At 37.7% G+C, this 23550-nt stretch overlaps 1 protein-coding gene across 2 annotated transcripts in view; it reads right to left on the reverse strand.

Annotated features, from left to right (window-relative positions):
- Positions 1-22689, reverse strand: part of MAP3K7 (mitogen-activated protein kinase kinase kinase 7) — a 68173-nt gene extending 45484 nt beyond the window's left edge. For both annotated transcript variants that reach the window (XM_082668566.1, XM_082668565.1), the window contains exons 1-5: positions 22397-22689; positions 9494-9604; positions 6535-6600; positions 6000-6045; positions 4687-4825 (exon numbers count right to left, since the gene is read on the reverse strand). In XM_082668566.1, the coding sequence (XP_082524692.1) occupies positions 4687-4825; positions 6000-6045; positions 6535-6600; positions 9494-9604; positions 22397-22516 (482 nt within the window). In that variant the 5' untranslated portion in view covers positions 22517-22689. The remainder of the gene's footprint in view (positions 1-4686; positions 4826-5999; positions 6046-6534; positions 6601-9493; positions 9605-22396) is intronic.
- Positions 22690-23550: the final 861 nt, after the last annotated feature.

The raw sequence follows: 23550 nt of genomic DNA on the forward strand, positions 1-23550 counted from the left end.
TTTCATTCCTTGCACATTTTAATTCCTTCATTTCTGTAAATAATTTGAGCATATATATTTTATCCTCCATATTTGATAATTCCAAATATCTGGAGTCTTACTATTTGACGGCTTTATTCCATTTTGTGTTTTTTTTTTTTTTTTTGCGGTAAGCAGGCCTCTCTCACTGTTGTGGCCTCTCCCGTTGTGGAGCACAGGCTCCGGACGCGCAGGCTCAGCGGCCATGGCTCACGGGCCCAGTCGCTCCGCGGCATGTGGGATCTTCCCGGACCGGGGCACGAACCCATGTCCCCTGCATCGGCAGGCGGACTCTCAACCACTGCGCCACCAGGGAAGCCCTCCATTTTGTGTTTTTTATGCTGACTTTTACTCATGGTAACTTGCATCCTTATGGGTGTGGTAATTTCTACTGTGGCTTCATATTTGATTGATCTTAATCTGGAAAAATCCTAAAGACCTGAATTGAAAGTATATGACTTTAAAATAGTTTCAGTCACCCTGAATGCCCTGAGAAACCACCAATTCCAAAGCACTTTTAACCTGTCCTGTTGGGATTTTTTTGATTGGGCAAGTAGAGTAGATTCAAACTCACAACAGCATGAGGGGAGACTCTCAGTTAAAAAAATAAAAGCTTGTCTAGTCAGAAAACGGATTTTTTTTTTTCTAGTCAATTTTCTTTTAGTTCTTCCGTCCAAGATACTGAACTTAGGCAGAGGTCTCAGTTCTGCTCCCTCACCTGGTGCACAACAAAGGGTCTGCATCTCGTTAAACAGAAGCCGTTAAAATTTGGGCCTCTACATTCTTGATACTGGCAGAGGCTCACAGGAGAGCCCTTGGCTTCCCACTCAGGGTTCAGTTCTCTCCATCTTTTGGCTTAATGATTCCCTTATTTTCTTCTAAGATCACCTACGCATGTAAAAGGATGTTTGTTGTAATATGTAGCATCTCTGGGTGCTTGCTGTAGGATGTTTTTTCAGTTTATCTGGTTTGCCATATTGCTGGAGTGTCAAAATTCTTATCATGTGAGTATAAGAGTCCAAGCTATCCCTGTGAGCACACACAGGATGTTAGATTTTAAATGCATACATATCATGGCTTAAATTTCATGTGCTTCTCAAAATAAGGTATGTAATTTTGCCAATATATTAGTGTATGCTGGGATAAGTGGCAGGGAGCCAACAGAGCCCCGGGTTAAAGCCAGCACATCTCCCTGGACCAACATTTTTACTCAACTGTAAGTATCTTTAACATCCTAACAGTGACTTCAAAACAAATTGCATTAACACAGGAAGTCAAATGCAAAATTCTTACGTAACTTTCCTTAAGAAGGCTTTTTAAGCTTTGTCCCTACTCTCAGACTTACTCAGGTTATATACATCATAACTTTGTTCTGGGGGTGGGGGGGTATGGAGAAAAGCTGAGAAGCACCAATTTAGGAATTTAGGGCCTTACAGGGCCTGACAAAAATGTCAACTGATTCGGCAGCATGGTATTTTCTAAAAACAGCTCTATAAATTAAATCTTCCCAGTCTAAGACTGCCCATCAGGCCAAGAAGAGTTTCTATTTTAATAACTCACTTTACTTAAGAGGTAGTAAGTAATATTATTTATCCATTAAAAATAAAGAGGTAAATATCTGTATATAGTAATATGAAAAAAAAGTCCCAGTAAGTGAAAACAGCAACATTATGTATAGTGTAATCTATGCATGCTTAAAAAACAAAACAGTGCTTATCTCTGAGGATTGGAAATGGGAGGCAGAAAAGACTTACTTTACATTTTTAAAAATAACATATACATAATTAAAGAAAGTAAAGTAAAAATGAACAATATAGAAGAAAGAAAACAACTATCTTTTTTTTTTTTTGTGGTACACGGGCCTCTCACTGCTGTAGCCTCTCCCGTTGCGGAGCACAGGCTCTGGACACGCAGGCCCAGCGGCCATGGCTCACGGGCCCAGCCTCTCCGCGGCATGTGGGATCCTCCCGGACTGGGGCACGAACTCGTGTCCCCTGCATCAGCAGGCGGACTCCCAACCACTGCGCCACCAGGGAAGCCCTATCCTTATTTTTAATGTCCTTATTTTGAAGATGTTTCTAAAAATGTTCAATCCCAAAACCATTTTTATGTTTAGAGTATGTGTGTGTGGTAAGAGTATAACCCTATCTTGATTAAAATGACCCAATAAAAGATTTCCAGAAAATTTTCTGAACTTAAGATTCCAACTCTTCTAGGTGCTATATTATGCAAATATAATCACCAAGTAGCATACTCTTATTCAGGTTTTCCTTTTGATGACAAATAGAAATAAAGATGGGTAATATAATTTGCATCATCACATTGTAGCAATATTCAACATCGGGTTGGGGATTCATTATAATTACAGTTAATAAATTCTTTGTATATAATTTTGTTACAAAATTCTAACTGGAGAGATTACTTAGAAAGTTAGTTTTCTTTTAGTCCAACATGACTAAGATAAGCCAGATAAACTACTATTCACATCTCCATAATGCTACAAATACTTCTATGACAATTTAAGTGGAAAGAATGTTAAATGCAAATTACATGCACTTCAACAAACAAACAATTTTTCCTTGTTTCATTGTTGTTAAGTTCTTACTACTTTTAACCCAAGATAAGAATTCTGTAACTGACTTCCTTGTTTCATCCTGGTACATTCAAAATATCATAATAATTTTTCTGAATGACTTTTATATTATTATTGCTACAATTAGTACTCCTTTACTCATAAGACTTTGGATGAACTTGCAAAAGATAAATAAAACAGGGGCACTAGTGCAAGTTGATACTGTATAAAACACCTAACCACATCATCAGGTCCCTTCTTTATATGCCATTCTGAGGAACTCTTCCTGACCACAGAATCAAAAGGTTTTCCAGTGACAATAAGATACAGTACATGTATTTGTATATACAATTATATATGAAAGCAGTCATTCCAAATAATTTTCTTTTCCCCAGTACATTCTGAAAAATCAATTCTAATTCTAAAGCCCAATTTGTATGCTGGGTGCCCCACAGGAAATGTGCAACACTACAGGATGAGTCCAACCATGAGGATGCCCAAGAGAAATTAATGACCTAGACATACCAGACCTCTTCTAAATATGTTAATGGTATTTATTAGCAAAAGGAGAGTCCCCATCTGTAGATGATTTTGGTAGGACGTATCTGGTCTGTCTAAATACGTCGGTTAAATAAACCTAACATTTACGGATTTATGGGGTATGGTTGGATGGAGAATGGAGGTAGCTGTTTAAGCTGTGTAATTATGGAATATAAAAGATGTTAAAAAACAAAAATAACTTTCTTGTGAGATATTTTAAAGTATATTGTTTAATAATTCTTCAGTTATTCCAAAGCCAAAAAAGCCCTAATGCAGACGGGTGACTTTTGGGAGTTGCATCTAATGGTTTCTGGCTCGTCCAGGAAAAGAATGCTTTGTCTGTGCCTGATTACTTGCTTGTATCCTTTAAATCAGCCAATTTGTTGCTGGATAAGAGCTATGATTTTCATGAGTTTGCTTTGATAATTCAACTCTTTTAAATGGGGTGGGGAGGTGGGTATGGAGGACACAGTCTCTAAAACTAGGGAAAAAAAAGTGCTTTCTTCTTTACTACACAAGACAGGTAGCTGCAACAACAACCTTAGGAGTCAAGTCAAAAAAATAAAAGTATCATAAATCTAGGGCTTAAACATTATTTGACCAGGGACCTGGGGAAAGGGAAATCAGTTTAAGCTTGGAGGTGGAAATAAGGTACACTAGCGAGAACAGTGATTCCAAGAGTTGAAACCTATGTAGAGTGTATCAGATTAGACAGGAGAGTGAGAAGTTATACCCAGAAGGGATGCTTTAATGCTTTAAACCAGCATCAAGAGAATGGAATACTTGAGACTGATTTCCTAGGGGATACCTCTTATCTGAGGACTGATGTGGTGGCCAGGGGTAGAGGGGAAAGAGCATACGGGGACTTTTTACTTTCTCACAGGTGGACAGAGAAGAAAAAAATTAGAGAGAAATGGGGACAAAAATATGTATGTTTTCTTTAATTGTGTACCCACAGAAACAAAAAATCCACAAAATTTTAGCCTTTAAAAATATTTATGTAGGGAATTTTGAAGTTCTTTCAAAGTCCCAGAATCCTCAATAAGGAGAAATCCAGAATATTTTCAATTTCTACTCAGATGTGCCAGCAATGCCCTTTGCCTTCCTCTGAAAAGGCAAATAATAACCACTCTGTATATTTTTGTGTAATGTCGACATTGCGCTTATTAGGGATAGAGTGGGGAACAAGACAGACTTGTCTCTGCTCACATGGAACTAACTATTTAGGGAAAACAATACATACCGTGGACACAAAATAGGACTTACAGACTAATAGATTCTAGAATTATGCTAATCTAAGGTAGAAGTTATTAAAAATAAAAATTCAACTAAAATAAAAATGCCACTAAAGACAACATTCTAAAATGCAAGCTTAGATAAATGGCTAAATGATGAAGGTGAGTTAAAAGTAAACAATCTTAAAAAAATAAAAAACAAACATTCTTGAGCAAGCCAAAGGGGATGAGAGAAGAAAAACTGATGTGCAACGACCAGTTTAAATTAGGGAGTGGGTAGGGGATGGCAAGAGAGAGAGACACCACATTATTAGAACTTACTTTGGTGGTTTCAGGTCCCTGTGAATTAGAGCTTTGGGTTGCATGCTATGAAGATAAGCCACTCCTTGGGAACACTGTAAACACCAACTCATTGCGTGGGCAGCAGTGTAATATGGCAATGGTTCAGCACCATGCAGCACTGCAAAAGAAAGGCACAAACTAAAAAGAACTTTATTGCATATAACAAAAGACACAAGGTGAATGCAAGCACTATCAGAACACACGACTGGGTATTTTCCTACACATGCTGCCATTGGTCCTGCTTTTCATTCTTTTCCGAATAAAAAGATGGAAATAGTTAATGATTTAAAATGGATAACTACCACATAAGTACCTAACATTTAATAAGATTCCATTAGCTGTTATACATACATTCAAGTAAAATTAATATACATTACCAGGTTTTTTCATATTGACAGATGCAGTCTTTCACACAATACTATAAATTATAAGCAATGTGATGACATACTACTATAAGAGAGATACAGAGATATACTATGGAAGGAAACAAAATGTGCATCAAGATGTTTACAATTATCCTTTCTATAATGGCTAAAAACTAGAAATAGTTCAACCAAATAAAACATGGGAGTATCAGATAGCCATTAACAATGATGATCACATGAGCAGTAAATGTAAGTAAAAGTTTATATAAAATAATGTTAATTAAAAAAAATAAAATGCTACAATTTATTTTATATAAATGGTGTGACAAGAGACTATTTATATATATGTTTGGTGTTTCTTACAGTGAAAGGGTTAGCTCTGTTCTATAAAGGTAACTAAACGATACAGTTTCCTTTCATTGTTATCAAAATGACATATATACACTAACATGTATAAAATAGATAACTAATAAAAACCTGCTGTATTTAAAAAAAATGTTCTGTGAAGTGAATTTTCACAATTTTATTTTTGGGGAAAAAAGCAAAATAAAGCAGAATAAGGATGTGCGGTTAAAGAGTTCTAGAAGAGACTGAAAGCTAAGAGAGGGCAAAAAGAAAAAATTAAAAGTATGAAGATATTTTAAAATCTATTTAAAAAGCAAGTTTGACTTTACTTAAATGCTTTTAACATTATGCAGAGTACCATCAATTTAAAAGATTGATATCCTTAGACCTCTAAATTTCACATACTAATGTTGTAGCATCTTGTCTTTTCATTTTTAATCTTTAGCAGATTTCTTTTTTTAATTACCTCCTTTGGGGACTCTGAGGATAAACTGTGAAGAACATTAAGTAACTTACAATTTATATTAAAAGCTTTTCAATTATTTCACTCTACTAGATAAAGACAGGTCTAATGACACTCACCATTATACAAGGAGCCCCCTTCAGCATATTCCATCACAAGACACACCTACAGGAAACATATGCCAGAATAATTAACCACGGAGCTATACCATCTTGCGGAACTTGAGAGATAACTTAGTTCAACCTTTGATTTTAAAAATGCATTAAAAATCATTCTTTTGTCCCCTACTATGTGAATAGTGCTAGAGGAAATAAAAGGTATCTATGATCTAAGACCTTGTTTTCTAGGGGACCACTGTCTAAGAGTGGAGATGTATATAAAAACATAATCACGAGATCTGTGGTGACTTTTTCCAGTGCAAATGAACAGGTGCTGTCATAGGATATTGTAAGCCTCCTAAGAAGATGAGGTTACTGGATAAGACCACCTAAGACAACTATTCCCTTATATTGTGTTGCTAACAGATTAGAAACACATATAATTTTTTTTTGAAATAATATGACAGATCAAAATAGCTTCATAAACTACACAGCTGCACGTATCTGCCACATCATTTCTTATAGACAGAGTATAATGAAAAAATGACAAACTTACTGGATTCAAGCAGGCTCCATATAGCTTTACAATGTTAGGATGGTTCACACGGGATAACTGCCGAAGCTGTAACAAATTAAGGTTTCTTTTAAAAAGTGCTAACTTTTAACGAAGTGATCTCACAGTATCATTCAAATCTTAACATTGTACAAAACATTAGCGTAATCAATCAGCAATCACTGTTTCTGCCGAAGCTGTAACAAATTAAGGTTTCTTTTAAAAAGTGCTAACTTTTAACGAAGTGATCTCACAGTATCATTCAAATTTTACCATTGTACAAAACATTAGCATAATCAATCAGCAATTACTGTTTCCTACGTAGCAGGCACTGTGGTCCTAAGTGCCTGCCCAGAATGGCACAGAATCCCTGCCCAGAGCTCTCACAGTTTAGTTGGGGGAGAGACATGTACACAAATAATTAAAGCAATGTGCCAAGTGCTATAACAGGAGTTATGTACAAGGCATAAGTACAAATTAGAAGAAGAAATTAACTTTGCCAAGGATGCCATCCCCGAGATGGCACTGAGCTGAGTTATCCAAACCAGAAGAAGCCATATCATCATCATCATCATCTTCAAAGGTGATGGTTGAATGAATAGCCGACCTACTCTACGCTGGGCACTGGTGGGCACTTTATAGATATTGTATAATCCTCACAACTTTGCAAGGTAGGTATTATCATTTTCATTTTAAAGATGAGGTACCTTTAAGATAAGGCTCAGAGAAGGTTAAATGAGCTGCTAAATACCCTAGAGTTAGGAAACAGTACAGCCAGGGTTTGAACTTTGGTCTGACTTAAAATCTGCATTCTCTTCCTTCCATCTTCCATCTCTTGAGTTAACTCCCTCTTCTCCATTCCCACTACCACTGCCTTAGCAATTCCAACCTGAACCACTGTAGTAATTACTACAGCCTTCTCCTAACTGGTCTCCTTACTTCCAGTTTTATCCAATCCAATCCAATGATTCATATGGAGGTCAGTGAGGGGTTTGGCTGTACTCATCTCCCTTTCTCTACATCTCAAATTTCTATTAACATATCCCCCCAAACTGCGCCTTGCTCTCTCTTCTCTCCCTTTTCTGCTTCTCCCCCTTTCTTCTTCCTTTCCTTCTCTACTACCTACATTATACTGCTGGCTCATATGAAGTCCACTAAGGTAAACCTTTTTACTACATGCTACTTAGAAAGCTGTATTTTTCTACAGCCAACATTTGTAGATTTTCAGTCCTAACAGACTTAATATCACTATTTATTATATTTCATCTCATTAAGATTCACTACTGAGCTTCAGATAGCAGATTATTCAAGCATTTATTCCTGTTCCCTCCTCAAATACCACTAAGAAGGTAAAGGTACTTTTTTCAAGGCATAAACTCAGAAGGATGAAGAGAATGTGAAATGAGAAAACAGTACATATTTTTGGAAGTTGGACAGCAAATGACTAGCAATAACTAACACAGCAGACCTAAAAGAAATGAGAAAAAGTGAGAAGCAACCAGATTTATCTCACAAACCTTCCAAAAGGTGGAGGAGTGGTGGTAGTACCAGGTATCTATTCATACAAGCTAATAAAAGAGCAGAGAGATTGCTTAAAAGTTAGACCAAAGATTCCCTCCAGCCCTGACTTCAAACAGCTTAGTGACTGCCTCTTTACTGTCTCAAAGATTAGAGGTTGATTCTTTACAGAAGGTGTAATACCTTCCTAAATATAGAGATATATATTTAATATAGAGATAAATACAGAGATAGAAATATGATAATACCTTCTTTAAAGAAGGTGTGAGTCTCTGGATTGGGGGATACCATATAAAACTAAGGGATGAGCTCAAAGTAGTTGCCTCTGAGAAGCAGAAAACTTGATGCGAGGAGGTACGGGGATTAACGTTTTTTTTTAGTAAGAATACATGGAGAACCATTTGACAATTTATCAACAAATTACATGTATACATAACTTTGATGAGAAACTTTTTTTCTGCAAGCTATTATGATCTTTTTGACTCTGGATTGCTAGCCTTTAACACATTTTTACCTAGTTTTAGGAAACTACCAATACAAGAGTATACGATCAATGACCTCATATAAACCATAAACAAAAATTGTGAATAAGGCAAGATAAAGCCAGACTCCTGGAACATACTACTATAGATCATCTTTCTTCATGATGACATCAAACCATTCATCAGCATTTCTCAACTCATTCAACTAATTACAAAAATCCACTTCATCATCTCACAACTAAGTTCTCATTTCTTCATGTTATACATTAAAAAGTATCATGAAGTATATTTTGAAATTATAATTAAATAAAATCACAGATATAAATTCAGAAGGTTTATAAGGTAAAGACCACTCATCTATTGGCCAATGAAGTTAAAAAGTGATAAAACCATTGATTTATTGAAATACTGTGATCTAATATATAAAACAGCATAAAAGAATGAAGCTGGTAATACAATAATCTCATGATTATCAAATTCTCCTCCATCATCAAATATGTAAGAGAAGAGAGTTGTAAATTTTCGTGTTAAATGAGAGAAACCAATTTGAAATTGTTTTTCCTTAAAATAATCTCATTTGAATTTCTAAAAATGTTCAGTCAAAAATGAATGCATAAAATTTCCCTTCTTAATTTTAGATAATGGGAGAGATTACCATTTCTTTTCTATTTTAAAATTTAAATTATATGCCTTGAAATAGACCTGAATTACATGGAAGAGATTGTATTTTAATTCAGGGACGAATTCATTTATGTAGCTAATTCTCTTTTCCCCTAATTTTTAATCAGAATTAAGAGTGTGAATGAAAAAATATTCCTATGGCATTCCCTTTGGTTCAACCAAACTGCTGATGTTCAAGTGTACAGAGAAATGACAACTGAGAAACATTTTTTTTCATAATATTAAATTCACAGAGTATCTTAGGTGAAGAACTACACAACAGAAATGACACTTCAACTTACCTCTACAATAAAAGCTTTCCTCTCAGATTCACTTTCTATTTGTTTAATAGCAACATCTTTTGCTCTCCACTTAGCTTTGCATACTACTCCAAAAGCTCCTCTTCCAACGACCTTTAAAAAAAAAACTCACGAGAATCAGAAACAAATAACAGCCTAATGCATAACAATGAAGCCAATCTGAAAGATTTATTAAAGAAGATTTTTAGAAATCATCACGATCTGGATTTGCCACTGAGTAGGTATGAATTTTCATTAGAGTGAGGAGATAATGAAATGTACTGTCTCTATCTTTGCAAGTTTATGGTCTAGACATCTCTTCATTCTCAAAACTGAAAACAAACAAAAAAGACTCTTAGAGGGCTTCCCTGGTGGCGCAGTCGTTTAGAGTCCACCTGCCGATGCAGGGGACACGGGTTCGTGCCCCGGTCTGGGAAGACTCCACATGCCGCGGAGCAGCTGGGCCCCGTGAGCCATGGCCGCTGAGCCTGCGCGTCCGGAGCCCGTGCTCCGCAGTGGGAGAGGCCACAACAGTGAAAGGCCCGCGTACCGCAAAAAAAAAAAAAAAAAGACTCTTAGTGACAGAAAACAAATTAAAACAGGCAAGATGAATGAGAGGATAGAGAGAAGATGGCTTGGAAAAAAATAAATAAAAAGCAGAAACGTATAATCAATGTTTTAAGCTCTCATATTTATGAAATTAAAAAGTAGCTTTTAAATAATTCAGTGGGGGAAGGCAGTAGATGGGAAAGATTAAAAATAGAGATGATAAAAAACTGGCCACTGTGAAGGACAGTAAAAACATAGTATCATATTATACAATGGAATATTATTTGTCAAGAAAATGGAATGAACTACTGATACATGCTAGTGTCATATTATACAATGGAATATTATTTGTCAAGAAAATGGAATGAACTACTGATACATGCTACAACATGGATGAGCCTTAAAAACACTACGCTTGAGTACCAGACACAAGAGATCACATATTGTATGATTTCAGTTATACAAAATGTCCAGAAAAGGCAAATCTTTAGAGGTAGAAAGTAGATCAGTGGTTGTTTGGGGCTAAGAGTGGAAACTGGGATTAACTGTAAATGGGTAGGAGGAATCCTACACCAAGGTGATGAAAATGTTTGAAAACTGATTTCTGGTGATGTTTGTACAACTTAGCAAATTTGTACAAATTATTGTACACTTCAAATGGGTAAATTTTATGATATGTAAAATATATCTCATTAAAGTTAAAAATAAAAATTGACAATATGTTGTATTATTGTTGAAGCTGATGGGTAGCTCATGAACTCATTCCTCTCTCAGGCTATTCGACTTCTATTAACGTTTGAAATTTGCCAAAATATTAAAACAACAACAAAAGAATAGCTTTAGATACTTGTTAGAACAAAATCATTCTACATTATCACTGTAAATGACCTTAGTTAGGTGCCATCTACTCCATTTCAACTTCCAACAGACCTAAGTACTTCCTTAAGCAAAAAATCTAATTCCCTGTACAGCTCTCATTTATGATGTACTTTCTATATAGCAGGCACTAAGCTAAGTGCTTTACATACATTACATCATTTACACAACCTTAGGTGACAGGTACTAGAGGTATCTTCATTTTACAGATGAAGCATCTAGGTTTAAAGAAATCAACTAACTTGCCCAGGGCTATGTAGCTAGTAAAGAGCAAGTGCAGTCTGATGCCAGGAAGTCTAACACCAGAATGTTAGAGATCCTGATTTGTACACATATATCTGTATTATATTTCGGAAAGGAGCAGTTATATCTTCTCTTGGAGGAGGAGTCTTCACTTTAGGCAAACTTACATGTACAGGGACTCCTTGTAGAGTAAGAAAGGGGTGCTTATAACTACCAGGACAGTAGTTGTAAACTGAGATGGATGGCCATTCTAGCCATACCTCAAATTCCAATTCAAACATTACACAAAGCAGTATGGACATTTCTCATGTTGCTTAATGTATAAAACCACCCAAATGGTTAACATTTATTGAATGCCTATCATGTGCCAGGTACTACTAGTCTATGTGCTTTCATGCATTAACACATTTAATCCTCCTCCATTAAGGTAAGTAGTAAACTGAGTCAGACGGTTGCAAGTTGCCCAAGATCACAGGGTCAGAGAAGCCAGGATTTGAAGCCTAGAGTATGTAATGACCAATTCACTCTATATTCAGCCTCTGGATGTCATTAACTTAAAGGAAACTGGGCTGTCTTTCCTTTAGTGACTTTCCCTTTTTCCATTCCTAGCCCTGGGTGCTCAGGGACCTCCTGCTTAGGCTCTAGCCCTCCTCCACACCTCTCATAAGGGAAAGGAACCAATGTCAGTTATTTGGACTTGTCATTCAGTTACTTTAACGTGAATGGTTATTGGTTAAACCTGGTACCATCAGAATAACAGAAAAAGTACACCTAGGATCTGGAACCTAACAGACTTGAGTTTAAGTGTAGGTTCTGTCTGCCTATTAGCTACCAATACTGGGCAAGTTAATGTCTTTGAGTTTCTGCTTTCTCAACAGTAAAAGGGAGATGCTTACATTTTCCTCAGCGAATATCTATAGTGTTCATAAGTCAAAACCAGGCATTTTCTTCAATATTACAAAAGAATAATAAGTGCTTGGAGTAGGGTATGAATCAGTTTCAGGAGCTATATTCCTCATTTCTCTCACAATTAACCACTATGAATAGCAAACAGGTCCTAAAATGAATTTCAACTTTATGACAATGTCGGCTAAGAAAGCATGGATGGAGACCAGCCAACTTATTGATATTACTATGAAATAATGATTGTGGAGTAATTTAATATATTCTTCAATTATATATTTACAAATACATCAAAGCAACTGGTACTCGGTAGGTCTCCTCTTGTTTCATTTTCCTATTCTCAGAAATGTCCCTGCAGGGATTCCAAACATTGCATTTGTGGATCATACATCTGTTGTAAAAACTGTGTAAGGTGTGCATGACTAATTGTGATGCACAAATGCCACCTAGTGCTGAGATGATGGCTGACTCTGAGTTTGCAACGTAAAACTATGGTAACAAAATGTGGGCAAGCAAGGACATGATAAGCTTCCTCCCTTTTGTTTAAGAAAGCAATGTTTTGAACTGTCTGAAATACAAACAGGCATATTCATGTAAGATGAGAGCCCATGTACTTAAGAAGCCTCCACTCACATTAGGGCCATATTATATTTCACATGTATGGTGAAACAACAGATCTAAAATGATAATAAAGTAAGTCCAAGATGCCCAAGGTTGTACACATAAACTGAAACACATGATAGAAAAAATAACTGCTGTGAATTCAAAGGTTAGAGGCACAGAGTCATTGCTTCACAAATTATATTTCTGTGTATCTAATGATTCTGATCACCAGTTCCAATGTGTGGAGGGGGGTTTCCCCACACTCCCAAGCAATTCTCAGATACCAGCTGGACATCCTACCATTCAGCTCAATTCTGACATTATCCACCTGGAGAGAGCATCAGATCCCACAGGTTAAGGGCTCAGTTCTACCAGAGTGCAACCCCTCCCCCTTGAGAGGCCAGTCACAAGGCAGGTTATCTATCACCTGTGCTTCTCATCAACCAGCTATAGACTGGAGGTACCAGTGACCCCCTCCCTTGGGTTTGATTAATTTGCTCAAGTGGCTCACAGAACTCGAACACTTTACTTACTAGATTACCAGTTTACTACACAAGGATATAACTCAGGAACAGCCGGGCAAGGTAAGCGGAAAGGGCACGGAGCTTCCATACCCTCTCTCTGTGCCCCACTTTCCCCCAATCCTCACGTGTTCACCAACCTGGAAGCTCTCTGAACCCTGTCCTTCTGGGTTTATATGGAGCTTTATCACAGGGCCATGAATGATTCAACCTCCAGCCCTTCTCCTCTCCCCAGAGGTCAGAGCGGTGGGACTGAAAATCCCAACCCTCTAATCACATTGTTGGTTCTCCTGGCAACCAGCCCCATCCTTAGATGTGGTCCAAAATTAACCTTGAGACATCTTTATCTCTCTCTTCACTTACGAAAATCAGAGTCTGGGGAGCTGTGAGCCAGGAACTGTAGACAAAGACCAAATATATATATGAGAAATATATTTTGATCATTTGAACGACCAAGTACCTATTTCTTATAAATCACCATATCACAGAATCAAAATGTGACTTCTCAGTTTTTCAAATGGCATAAATATTAGGAGTGAAAGAAAAAAAATATATAAAGAATTGATTCCTGCCTTTGTGGGATGAAAACGAGGTAGAGAAGAAATTCAAGACAAAACAACAGCATTGAAATTTTTAAAAAAAACACTTCCCAGCTGAAGAGAGCCAAAAGTGAGAGTCCATGATGGCGGCTTTCAGGACAGACTTAGGGTTTCAAGGGCAGGAAAGACTTATTCCCACGCCCCCTCCCTCCCAACTTCTCACTGAGATCCCCAGGAGGAAGCAGTCTCACAGGATATGCTTTGCCAACATGGGAAGCTGCAAATGAGTAAGTGTGGCAAGGGAGACAGTCAGAGGGAGGCCCTACCCAGGTTCCCTCAGCCCCGACAGTACAGGGAAATGATACAGAAAAACTCTTGCCAAGAGAAAAACAAGGTAACTGAAGAGTTTTCTGACTGCAGGAAGGAGGCTGTTGGATGGTAGACAGCTCAAATACAAGGAGCTAAATGTAGAGCTCAGCTGAATTTCAGAGGATCAATGAAAGCCAAAGGGGAAGGCTTAGTCAGCAAGCAGGGAAAAATGGGTAAGATCTCCTGCTTTCGAGGGGTGAAGTGAGGCTAATGCCAAGAGAATGATGAACTTCACTTCTTTACTTCTTAAACCAATATTTCTTGAATGTCTACTATATCCATCTGGGATACAAGAGATACAGCTGTAAATAAGACAAAGGCCCTGATCTACAAGGAATGTACTTTCAATTTAAGGGGGGCCAGGAGAGGAAAGAAAAGACAGTCAATAGACAAAAAAATGAATAAGAAAAATATCAGCTTGTAAAATAAATGCTGTGTAGAAAACCAAAAATTGAATAATGTGACAAAGAGACTGGTGAAACTTATGGCTGGATAGTATGAAATGCCATCTGAGGAGGTTACTAACTTGATATTTGAATGACACATGGAACCGAGCAAACAAGAAGAAACAACTAATGTAAAGGCCCTAAAGGGGGAAAAAAAACCCTCATTTCCTATTCAACAATATTTGAACCCCATCTAGAGACTAGGCGTTATCCTACGCATTCCAGACAAAGAAGGGAACAAACCAAACCAAAATCCTCGCTCTAACTACTTATATTCTCGTGGAGGGAGACACATAAAGAGGAAGCAAGATTTATTTTTTTAAAAAAAGATATATTTTAGAAACTAATAAGTGCACTAAGAAGAAAAGCAGCATAATTATGTGTGTGTGTGTGTGTGTACACGTGTGTGCACTACCCCCACCCCAGTTTTAAACAGGATAGTCCTGCAAGGCCTCACTGAGAAAGGTGATACTTTAGTGGTGACCTAGAGGAATACTTGGAGTGTTTGGTGTGAGCGGAGCATACTGGGAAAAGGGAAGAGTGATGCAGGATAAAGGTGGAGATAGCATTGACATATACACACTACCAAATGTAAAACAGATAGCTAGTGGGAAGCAGCCACATAGCACAGGGAGATCAGCTCGGTGCTTTGTGACCACCTAGAGGGGTGGGATAGGGAGGGTGGGAGGGAGACGCAAGAAGGAGGGGATATGGGGACATATGTATACATATAGCTGATTCACTTTGTTATACAGCAGAAACTAACACACCATTGTAAAGCAATTATACTCCAATAAAGATGTTAAAAAAATAAAAAAAGATAAAGCTGGAGATAGAGGCAGACTCTGGATCCTGAACGGCTCTTGGCACCATGAAAAGGAGTGTGGATTTCAGTCTAAGTAATGGGAAGCAATTAGAGGAATTTAAGGAGGAATGTGACATGATTTTGCATTAAAAAAAAATCATTCTGGCTCTAGTGTGAAGAATGGATTGTAGGGAAGCTAGTATATATACAAAGAGAGACCAGGTAGAGGCTGTAAAAGCAGCCCAAGCAAGAGAGAAGAGCTTTGAGGACAAGGTTGATGGTAGTGCCGAAAAATGGGCAGATCTGGGATAGGTTTTAGAGGTAAAGTCAATGATGATCTCCATGCAGGCAGGACAGGTGGACAGGAAAAGAGATGAATCAAGGATAACGTCTAGACTCAGCACCAGTTTAATGAAGGATAAGAAAGACTGGAGCAAGCAGATTTTCTCTTTTTTTTTTAATGGCACAGAGTTCTGATTTAGTCATATAAAGCTTAAGATGCCTATTAGATCCGAGCGGAGATATCAAGAAAGAAAGTGGAAACATGAGTCAGGGAGAAGTCAGGCAGGAGATGAAAACTTGGGAGAGTCATCAGCATTTAGTTGGTACTTCTAGTCAATCAACTGGATGCTGTGACCAAAAAATAACATGTAAATACTGGGGTCCCAGAACTGAGCTTTGAAGCACTTCAACATTTAGAACACAGAGGAGAAGGAACCAGCAAACACTGAGATGCAGCAGTCAATAAGGTAGCAGGCAAACCCGGAAAGTGCCACAAGAAGCCAAAAAAGAAGAGTTTCAAGAAGAAAGCAGACATAAAAACAGCAAAAGCATTAAGCCAATGGCTCTCTAAGTGTGGTCTCTGGGCCGGAAGCATCTTCATTGCCTGGAAATTTGAGAAGATGTTATTCTCAGGTTCCCACCCAGAATTACTGAGTCTGAGGGTCCGGCCCAGCAATCTGTGTTTGAACAAATCCTTCAGGTGATTGTGATATTTGAGAATTACTGTATTAGGTTATATTAAAACCATAATTGTGAGACAGGACACTTCACTGGAAACCATGACATAGACCAGAGAGCCCTCCCTTGCTGAAGTTTTCCATAAATAATATGGACATGACATCTTGGGCAGGAAGAAAGGAAAAGGAGAATTCTTGTGAGCAACCTAATGTTTTTCCTGACACATGGTAGATCAGGAGAAAAGAGTGGCACAGATGGCAAACTGCGACACAATGGCAACTGAGGTAAACAATGAAAAAACTAATATTCAAACTACAAAACACTGAAAGGAAGTCACTTTTTACTTACTACCAAATTTCTAATTCAAGTTCACAATCAAATATGCTTTTTGGATTGCATTCATATCTTAGTAAGGTTCTTTGACATATTATCATTAACAATTAGTTTGAACTGACAGCTTTCCCCAAAGATCAGTTTTCACCAAGAGTGTAAAAAATGGTGCACATCCAAATTACAAGTATCCCCTCCAACACACACATCCATCCAAAATGGTGAACCTAGAAATAAATATTTCAGATATTTTTCACAATCCCTCAGATGTAAAAATAGAAGAACAGAGGAACGCAAAGAGAACTTTGGTTTTAAAAGGGAAATCAATTTAGAAATATTTCCTTCTGAATTTATGAATGTTTTCTAAATTAAAATGTTCTCAGATTAATTCTCTTATTATATGTAGCTCTCCCCCTATGGTTTAGCCCTCATGGTTTTGGGTCCACAACTTTAGTCTCATGTAATAAAGCAGATTTAAATTTAATTTCTTAATAAAAAGTACAGAAGAATAAGAGAGATGATTATAGAATATTTCCATGCAATTAGTATTAAAAGGCACAAAAACCAAAATCAGAAGTTGGTGTATGTGTTTAAAGAAAGCAACTCCTTTAAAAACTAATTTCTCTAAGATGGAAGACTACTGCATTCCTTTATTCAAGTTAGGTTTTTAAAAACAAAAAACCACCTAAACTAAAACTACATGGAAAAGCATGTATGCCACTGTGCTCTTAATTTACTATGAAATAATTCTTAATTGTGCCCAATTCATGTTATTTTTAGTTCAGTGACTGTAGCTGTCAGTTTGCTTTGGCTCTGTTCTGTGGTCTATGTGAATGGACCCTGGCTGTGCTGCCACTACTCTGGCTAGAAATTTGGAACATGACAGAACAAGCATAGATCTTAACATTTATCAGTTAGAACCTGGAGCCTCCAACTATTTCAGAACTTCAAAATCTATTAATAAACTGTGGCAGAGTAAACTGCCATCTGCTGACAAGACAGACTTGATAACATAAAAGTAAAACTTTGATTATTCAAACTTTCTTTTGACTTTTTCATGCAGTCTTTTAAAAGCAGCCATAAGACATCCGACAGACAGACTTGATAACATAAAAGTAAAACTTTGATTATTCAAACTTTCTTTTGACTTTTTCATGCAGTCTTTTAAAAGCAGCCATAAGACATCCGACCTGTTTAATAGGCCCTTCTTTCAAATAATATGCCCATGTCATCTTTTAAGCTACACATGCACAATATAAAAGTTATCGCTGTGGTTACCTCTTCACTGAGATAACAATTACAGATTTCTACTGAATACGATAATTACTAAGCTTTAGTAATTATCGTATTCAGTAGAAGAGCTCGTGGAAGAGCTTATTAATAATTTTGGATGTTCATAATATTAATACTGACTAACAAATCTATAGAATCAGTTTATTCAGGCCACTGTAAGTTAGGTTTTTCTCTGTTATCAGTTGCCCATATACTTATAACGTAAAATTACAAAATGTACATCACTACCAAAGTTCTTCCTGTATTTCCCTTTAAAACAAAATCTTTGCATGTCTCCATGATGAAACTTAAGAAGATATAAATGCTGCAATGATTATATGTGTCTTGCACATATGCTATTCTTGACATCAACACTGTGGGTCTCCCCTTTAAAAAGCAACCATACTAAATATGGTCTTTTTAGCATTTTAGTAAAGGCCCACCAATACATGGCTTACTCTCAGCACCTCACCCTTTGCAGCATCTTTTACCCCCGGCTAAACCAAAGTATTTGCTAGGTATAATGGATTGTAATGGAATCAACATTTGCAAAGAGAATCAGATTTCATTTTTAGTGTAAATGCTACTTTAGCCGAATCACTAACTTATCTTAACCTCTGGTTATATCACATAAAAGAACCAGACCATATAAGAGAACCAGATGGACACTAAAATTCTCATGATTATGCTGTGGTAACTTCATTTACTCACTCAGCAACTATTTATAGAAAACCTTTAGATGCTAGGCATTGGAGTTACAAGTGGGAATAAGACAGGTTAAACTTTGCTGGAGGGATACATAATTTTGGTTACTGGTAAGTGCCATGAAGGATAACAAAAATGACAAAGATCTAGGTTGCTCAGGGAAGGCTTCTCTAAGGAAGTAACGTTTGAAGTCGGACTTGAATGATGAGAAGGAGTCTGCCATTTGAAGTTCTGGGGGGAAGAGCATTAGAGGCAGAGGAACAACTGCAAAGAAAATTCATCTTAGTATCTTTCCCAATCTCTGATGCTTACTTTATTCAAAACGTAGTTTCAAAATCTTTCCCACTCAATGGAGCCTTCTGTGATAAACTCTACTTTCAAATTATGGGTTAAATGCTCAATTTACATTACATTCATAGTTTTAAATTTGTGGTCCTAAAAATCTAGCCTCACAGTAAGTGAAAGTTTTTAAGGAGAGAATCCTAGGATCCTTCTATTCATCTTCCATAATCTTAGCAGTATTATCCACAGAAGACACTGTTCATTAAATGCTCAAGACCAACTATTATAAAGGAAATCAGTATTTTGTTTCCCCATTCTTACAATAAGGTTTGGTTACAGAGTACTTCAGAAAGAACCAAAGTGACCCTGTAAATCCAAATGGAAAGAGCAAATGACTCAGGAGTGAGAAATCGCAAATTCATTTCCTGGCTCTACCATTTAATTAGACATGAGGCTTCTGGCAAATCAAATTCTATGACCATTTGTCAGTATCTGTAAAATGGGGGTATCATTTGCCCTATTTAACCAGGATTAGTTAGTCACAAACTACAGTCCACAAGAGGTCATGATCACTGTTCTTAAAGCTTACTGTGGAAACACAGCATAAATACTGCAAACAATAATGTGTTTTCATTTTAGAACTGGAAGAGACCTTACATGATCTTGTTCAATCTCTTATTTTACATGAGAAATCAGAGGCCCAGAAAAATAAGGTGACTTGCTCAAAGTTACTGAAACACATTATGGCAAAATCCGTATGGCATTGACATTTTCTAAATACCCAGCCTACTGGGTACACTTTTTTACCACAACACACTGCCTTCACCACTTCTTGCAAGCTAGTCCACAATGTGCATACCTCACAGTTTATTCCAACAGTCTCTACACTCAGATCCACAACGACAAAAGCTAAATGACTTTAAAAAAAGTACCTACATAGGTTTCTGATGCTGAGACCTGACATCATTTGATATCAGAACTGAATTTAGGAAGTTCCACGCTGATATTACTGAGTCATGATATTAGAGATATTAGAAATGTAAGGCGTAAAATCAGCTGATGCCTTAAAAATATGCACCTACGAAATGAATGCATATTTGGCTCATGGTTGGAGTATTTTTCTTACATAGTTTCCAACTGAACCGATATAATGCTGATTCAATTACACTTATTTGAGAAACAGAATATGATTTTCTTTATTTATATGCAATATACCGGTACCACATAAAATACTGAAAGCAACATAAAATACTTTTTGTTTTTAGTCACCTTTCTCTGTTCTCTTATTCAAGATTTTAAGCCAGAAGTAGAATCTAAGTTAAGAAATAGTTACCGAGTGCTGTGCACGCTAGATTATGTAACACTGTTTTAATGTGAAAATAAAGAATATAATGAAAATTATGTAACAGTTTTAACATTAGAAGAGTCTAAATTCAATCTTTAACATGAAATTAAACTGCGTAATAAAAAAGTGAGAAGAATAAAATTAGATGACTGCCTGACATTAGAAAACTTCAGCTACAAACAAAAATTTACTCCTCAGGAATGTCCTAAAAATACCAAAGAAAAGTTGAAACATTATCTAAACTGAAGGAAGGGTCTTTGGAAACAGAACCTCAATCAGAAGTTAAGTGGCTTCGGAGGAAGAGCAGTAAAATGATAAATGACACCTTAGTAACCAAGAATGTAAAATGCTTTAGAAAGTAGTGTGGGAAAACTAAGGTGGTAAAAACCAAATGATGTAAGTCTGTGAAAGCATTTGGAAGACCATGAAGTATAAGTTATTATTATATGACAATCTGTAGTCTACAAGCATAACAGTTCACCACAGAGCAGACGTAAATGCTTATTTAAAAACTGTAATTCTTTTATACTGACTCACCAAATTTTCATTCTTAAAAAAGAAAGAATGTTAGCCATGAAAGCTGGATCAACTATCCAATTCTTAAAAAGGAATTTATCATAGCCTCAACAGAACACACACACACACACACACACACACACACACACACACAAATTCCCCCCTCTTTCCAAACTATGGGTCCTTCTTTTAGCCATGTGACCTTAAAGCAGGTCACTGTTCCTCTCTGTAACTCAGTTTCCTAGTAATGTGTGTCAGGCAGTGTTGGGTGTTTTGCATGTATTACCTAATAAAATCTGTTATACAAATAAAATGAAATAGAAATTATTATCCCTATTTTACAGTTAAGGAAATGAAAGCTTAACAAAGTTAGTCAGGAGACTTGCTCCAAATCATACAGCTAATAAGTGGCATAGCTGATATACTGAACCTTCATCTAACTCCTTCCAAAGGCTTTGCTCTTCCCACTTACACTATCTTGTAAAATGAGGTTGTTTTCAGTGACCTTTAAGGTTATTTTATTCAAGTAAAAATATGATTAAATAGTCCATTATTCTTCCAAAACATGCATAGAAAAAAATTATTTGTTGAAGGATAATTATCTCACTACTTTTAGCTTGCCACCACCTAAAAATAATTTTGAATTTTTAAAGTAGAGGTAATTGACAGTCTGTAATATAGGACATACAGGGTTCTTTTTGGTGTATGTAATGTAAGGTGCTTAGTACATTTTAAAAATGATAAATGGTAAATAACAGATACAATTTTCAACCAAAGTTTTAACACTTTCTAAAGTGTATCTTTACATATATACAGATTTTACTTTTCTAAATTTTGTGGACTTTACAACCAATCTCTGTGAATTTGGAAAGAAGCAGTTATTAAAGGCACATTATTACCTTGCTCTAAAATAATTTATTGCAGTATAAAGAATGGATTCGGGTTTTCTAACAGCGATTTTTGGTCTGATATATTCTGGTTGTCACCGAAATCATTAGTTATCTTTTCAGAATATGCTACTTGAAACATCTTTTCATCGTATAGCAGTCTACAGTACTAAAGGTGAAATCAATCTAAAGTAGTCTAATTGAAGGCAGAACACTTACTATTACGACTACTGCTCTATGGAATCGGCTAAGCTGAGAACCATTCCGTACTCGGGGAAAAACTGTGTTAGACCTGGGGATGTATTAATTTATCAAGCATCCATAGAACACTCACTGGGCGCCAGACGCTGAGCTGGAAGTCGAACATGATAAAATCCTTAGCCCTTAACAACACTATGCTTTAGAGAACCAAAACTCCAAAACGGCCATGGTCTTTGATGAATTTTACTACTCAACAGATTCGAGAACTGGTGGACCACACGACCGCACCAGTTCATCCTTCTCTGTTTGAGATGACCCAAATCCAGGCACCGGAATATCAAATTCAAACTCAAGAGTGCCGAAGTGAGGAAAAAAGAGAGCTACACCGGAGCAGGTGAACGCGGAGAGTCCCCTTTACACCCGGTCTCCATGGAGTGTGGGGACACCCGGTGGACCCCACGAAACAGAGGGGTCGAGGAGGCGCCTTAAGAGTCGGGACCAGGAAGAGACCTGGACCGGCCGGGGCCAGCGCCTCCGTGCCGGGCCTCGCTCACCTCTTCCACCTCGATCTCCTTGTAGTCGATCTCTTCAAAATTGAGGACTTGGGAGGGGGCTTCGATCATCTCACCGGCGGAAGACGAGGAGGACGAAGAAGCGGCGGAGGCTGTAGACATGATCCCTTGCGGAACCCGGGGGGCCAGGGATGGTTGCGGCCCGGACAGTCCGGGGGAGACCCGCGCCCACCGGCCTCCGGACCGACCTTCAACCTGGAGCCACGGCGGTCCGTGGCGGGGACAGGGGCTGCGGCCACAGCCGAGTCCCGGCTCAGGCTCCGCTGCGTTTTCTTCCGCCGGGCCCCGCCCACAAAACTTCCGGTTCCGGTCTAAAATCGGAAACCAGAGGTGGGCGGTGAGCTCAAGGGAGGGGAGGAGAGAGTTTGGTGACAGAGACAGAGAAAGGAAGGACGGGTTGGGGGTGGAGTGGGGGAGGGTGAGAGGCTAGATTGGACCCGTTGGACAAATTTCGCGAGATCTTTGTTAAAGGGCCTCAGCAACCGGAAGATACCGCGAGAACTGGCGCGTGACGTAATTAAAACGCGCGAACGGAAGTGGCGCAGAGCATGATGGACTATCAGTATGGTTGGTCCTCTACGAACCGGCGGGAAAGATAAAACCTTCGGTTTGTACTCTGCTTCGTGAACTATGTTGTGACCCCGCTCCCTTTTCCCTCAGAGACCTGCAGACGGACGGTAGTGTTGGCTTGAGTTTTTGTTACGAAGCTTACTTTTCAGTTTCACCCCTAAGCTAAACTGAACTATTTCTTAAAAAGCCTTGGAAAATGTGTTTCCCTCAATGTGTTTGGAAGGAAGCGGTTGCTACTGTTACTTTGAGCCAGTCCCTGATGCTATGAGAAATTCTAAAGAAAATAATACACAGCGAGCCAGCGCGTGTAACCTGATTAACACTATGTAGCCTCACGAACAGAAGTTAATATTAGGTAAGGTAGATACTTATAATTTGGCATAATTTGTCGTTCATCTGAATTTATGGGGTGTGTTATGGTACGTGTTGGAGTGCAGAGCACTGTGCTGGATGCTTTACATTTATAGTTTAATCATTAACAGTAGCCTTGCAAGTTAAATATTTTTGTTGCCATTTTCAGGACGTGAGAAAATAGGCTCAGAGTAAAACAATTACGATTCTCACAG

Source organism: Grampus griseus, assembly GCF_964374135.1.
Source record: "Grampus griseus genome assembly, chromosome: 13".
Classification (NCBI taxonomy): Eukaryota; Metazoa; Chordata; class Mammalia; order Artiodactyla; family Delphinidae; genus Grampus; species Grampus griseus.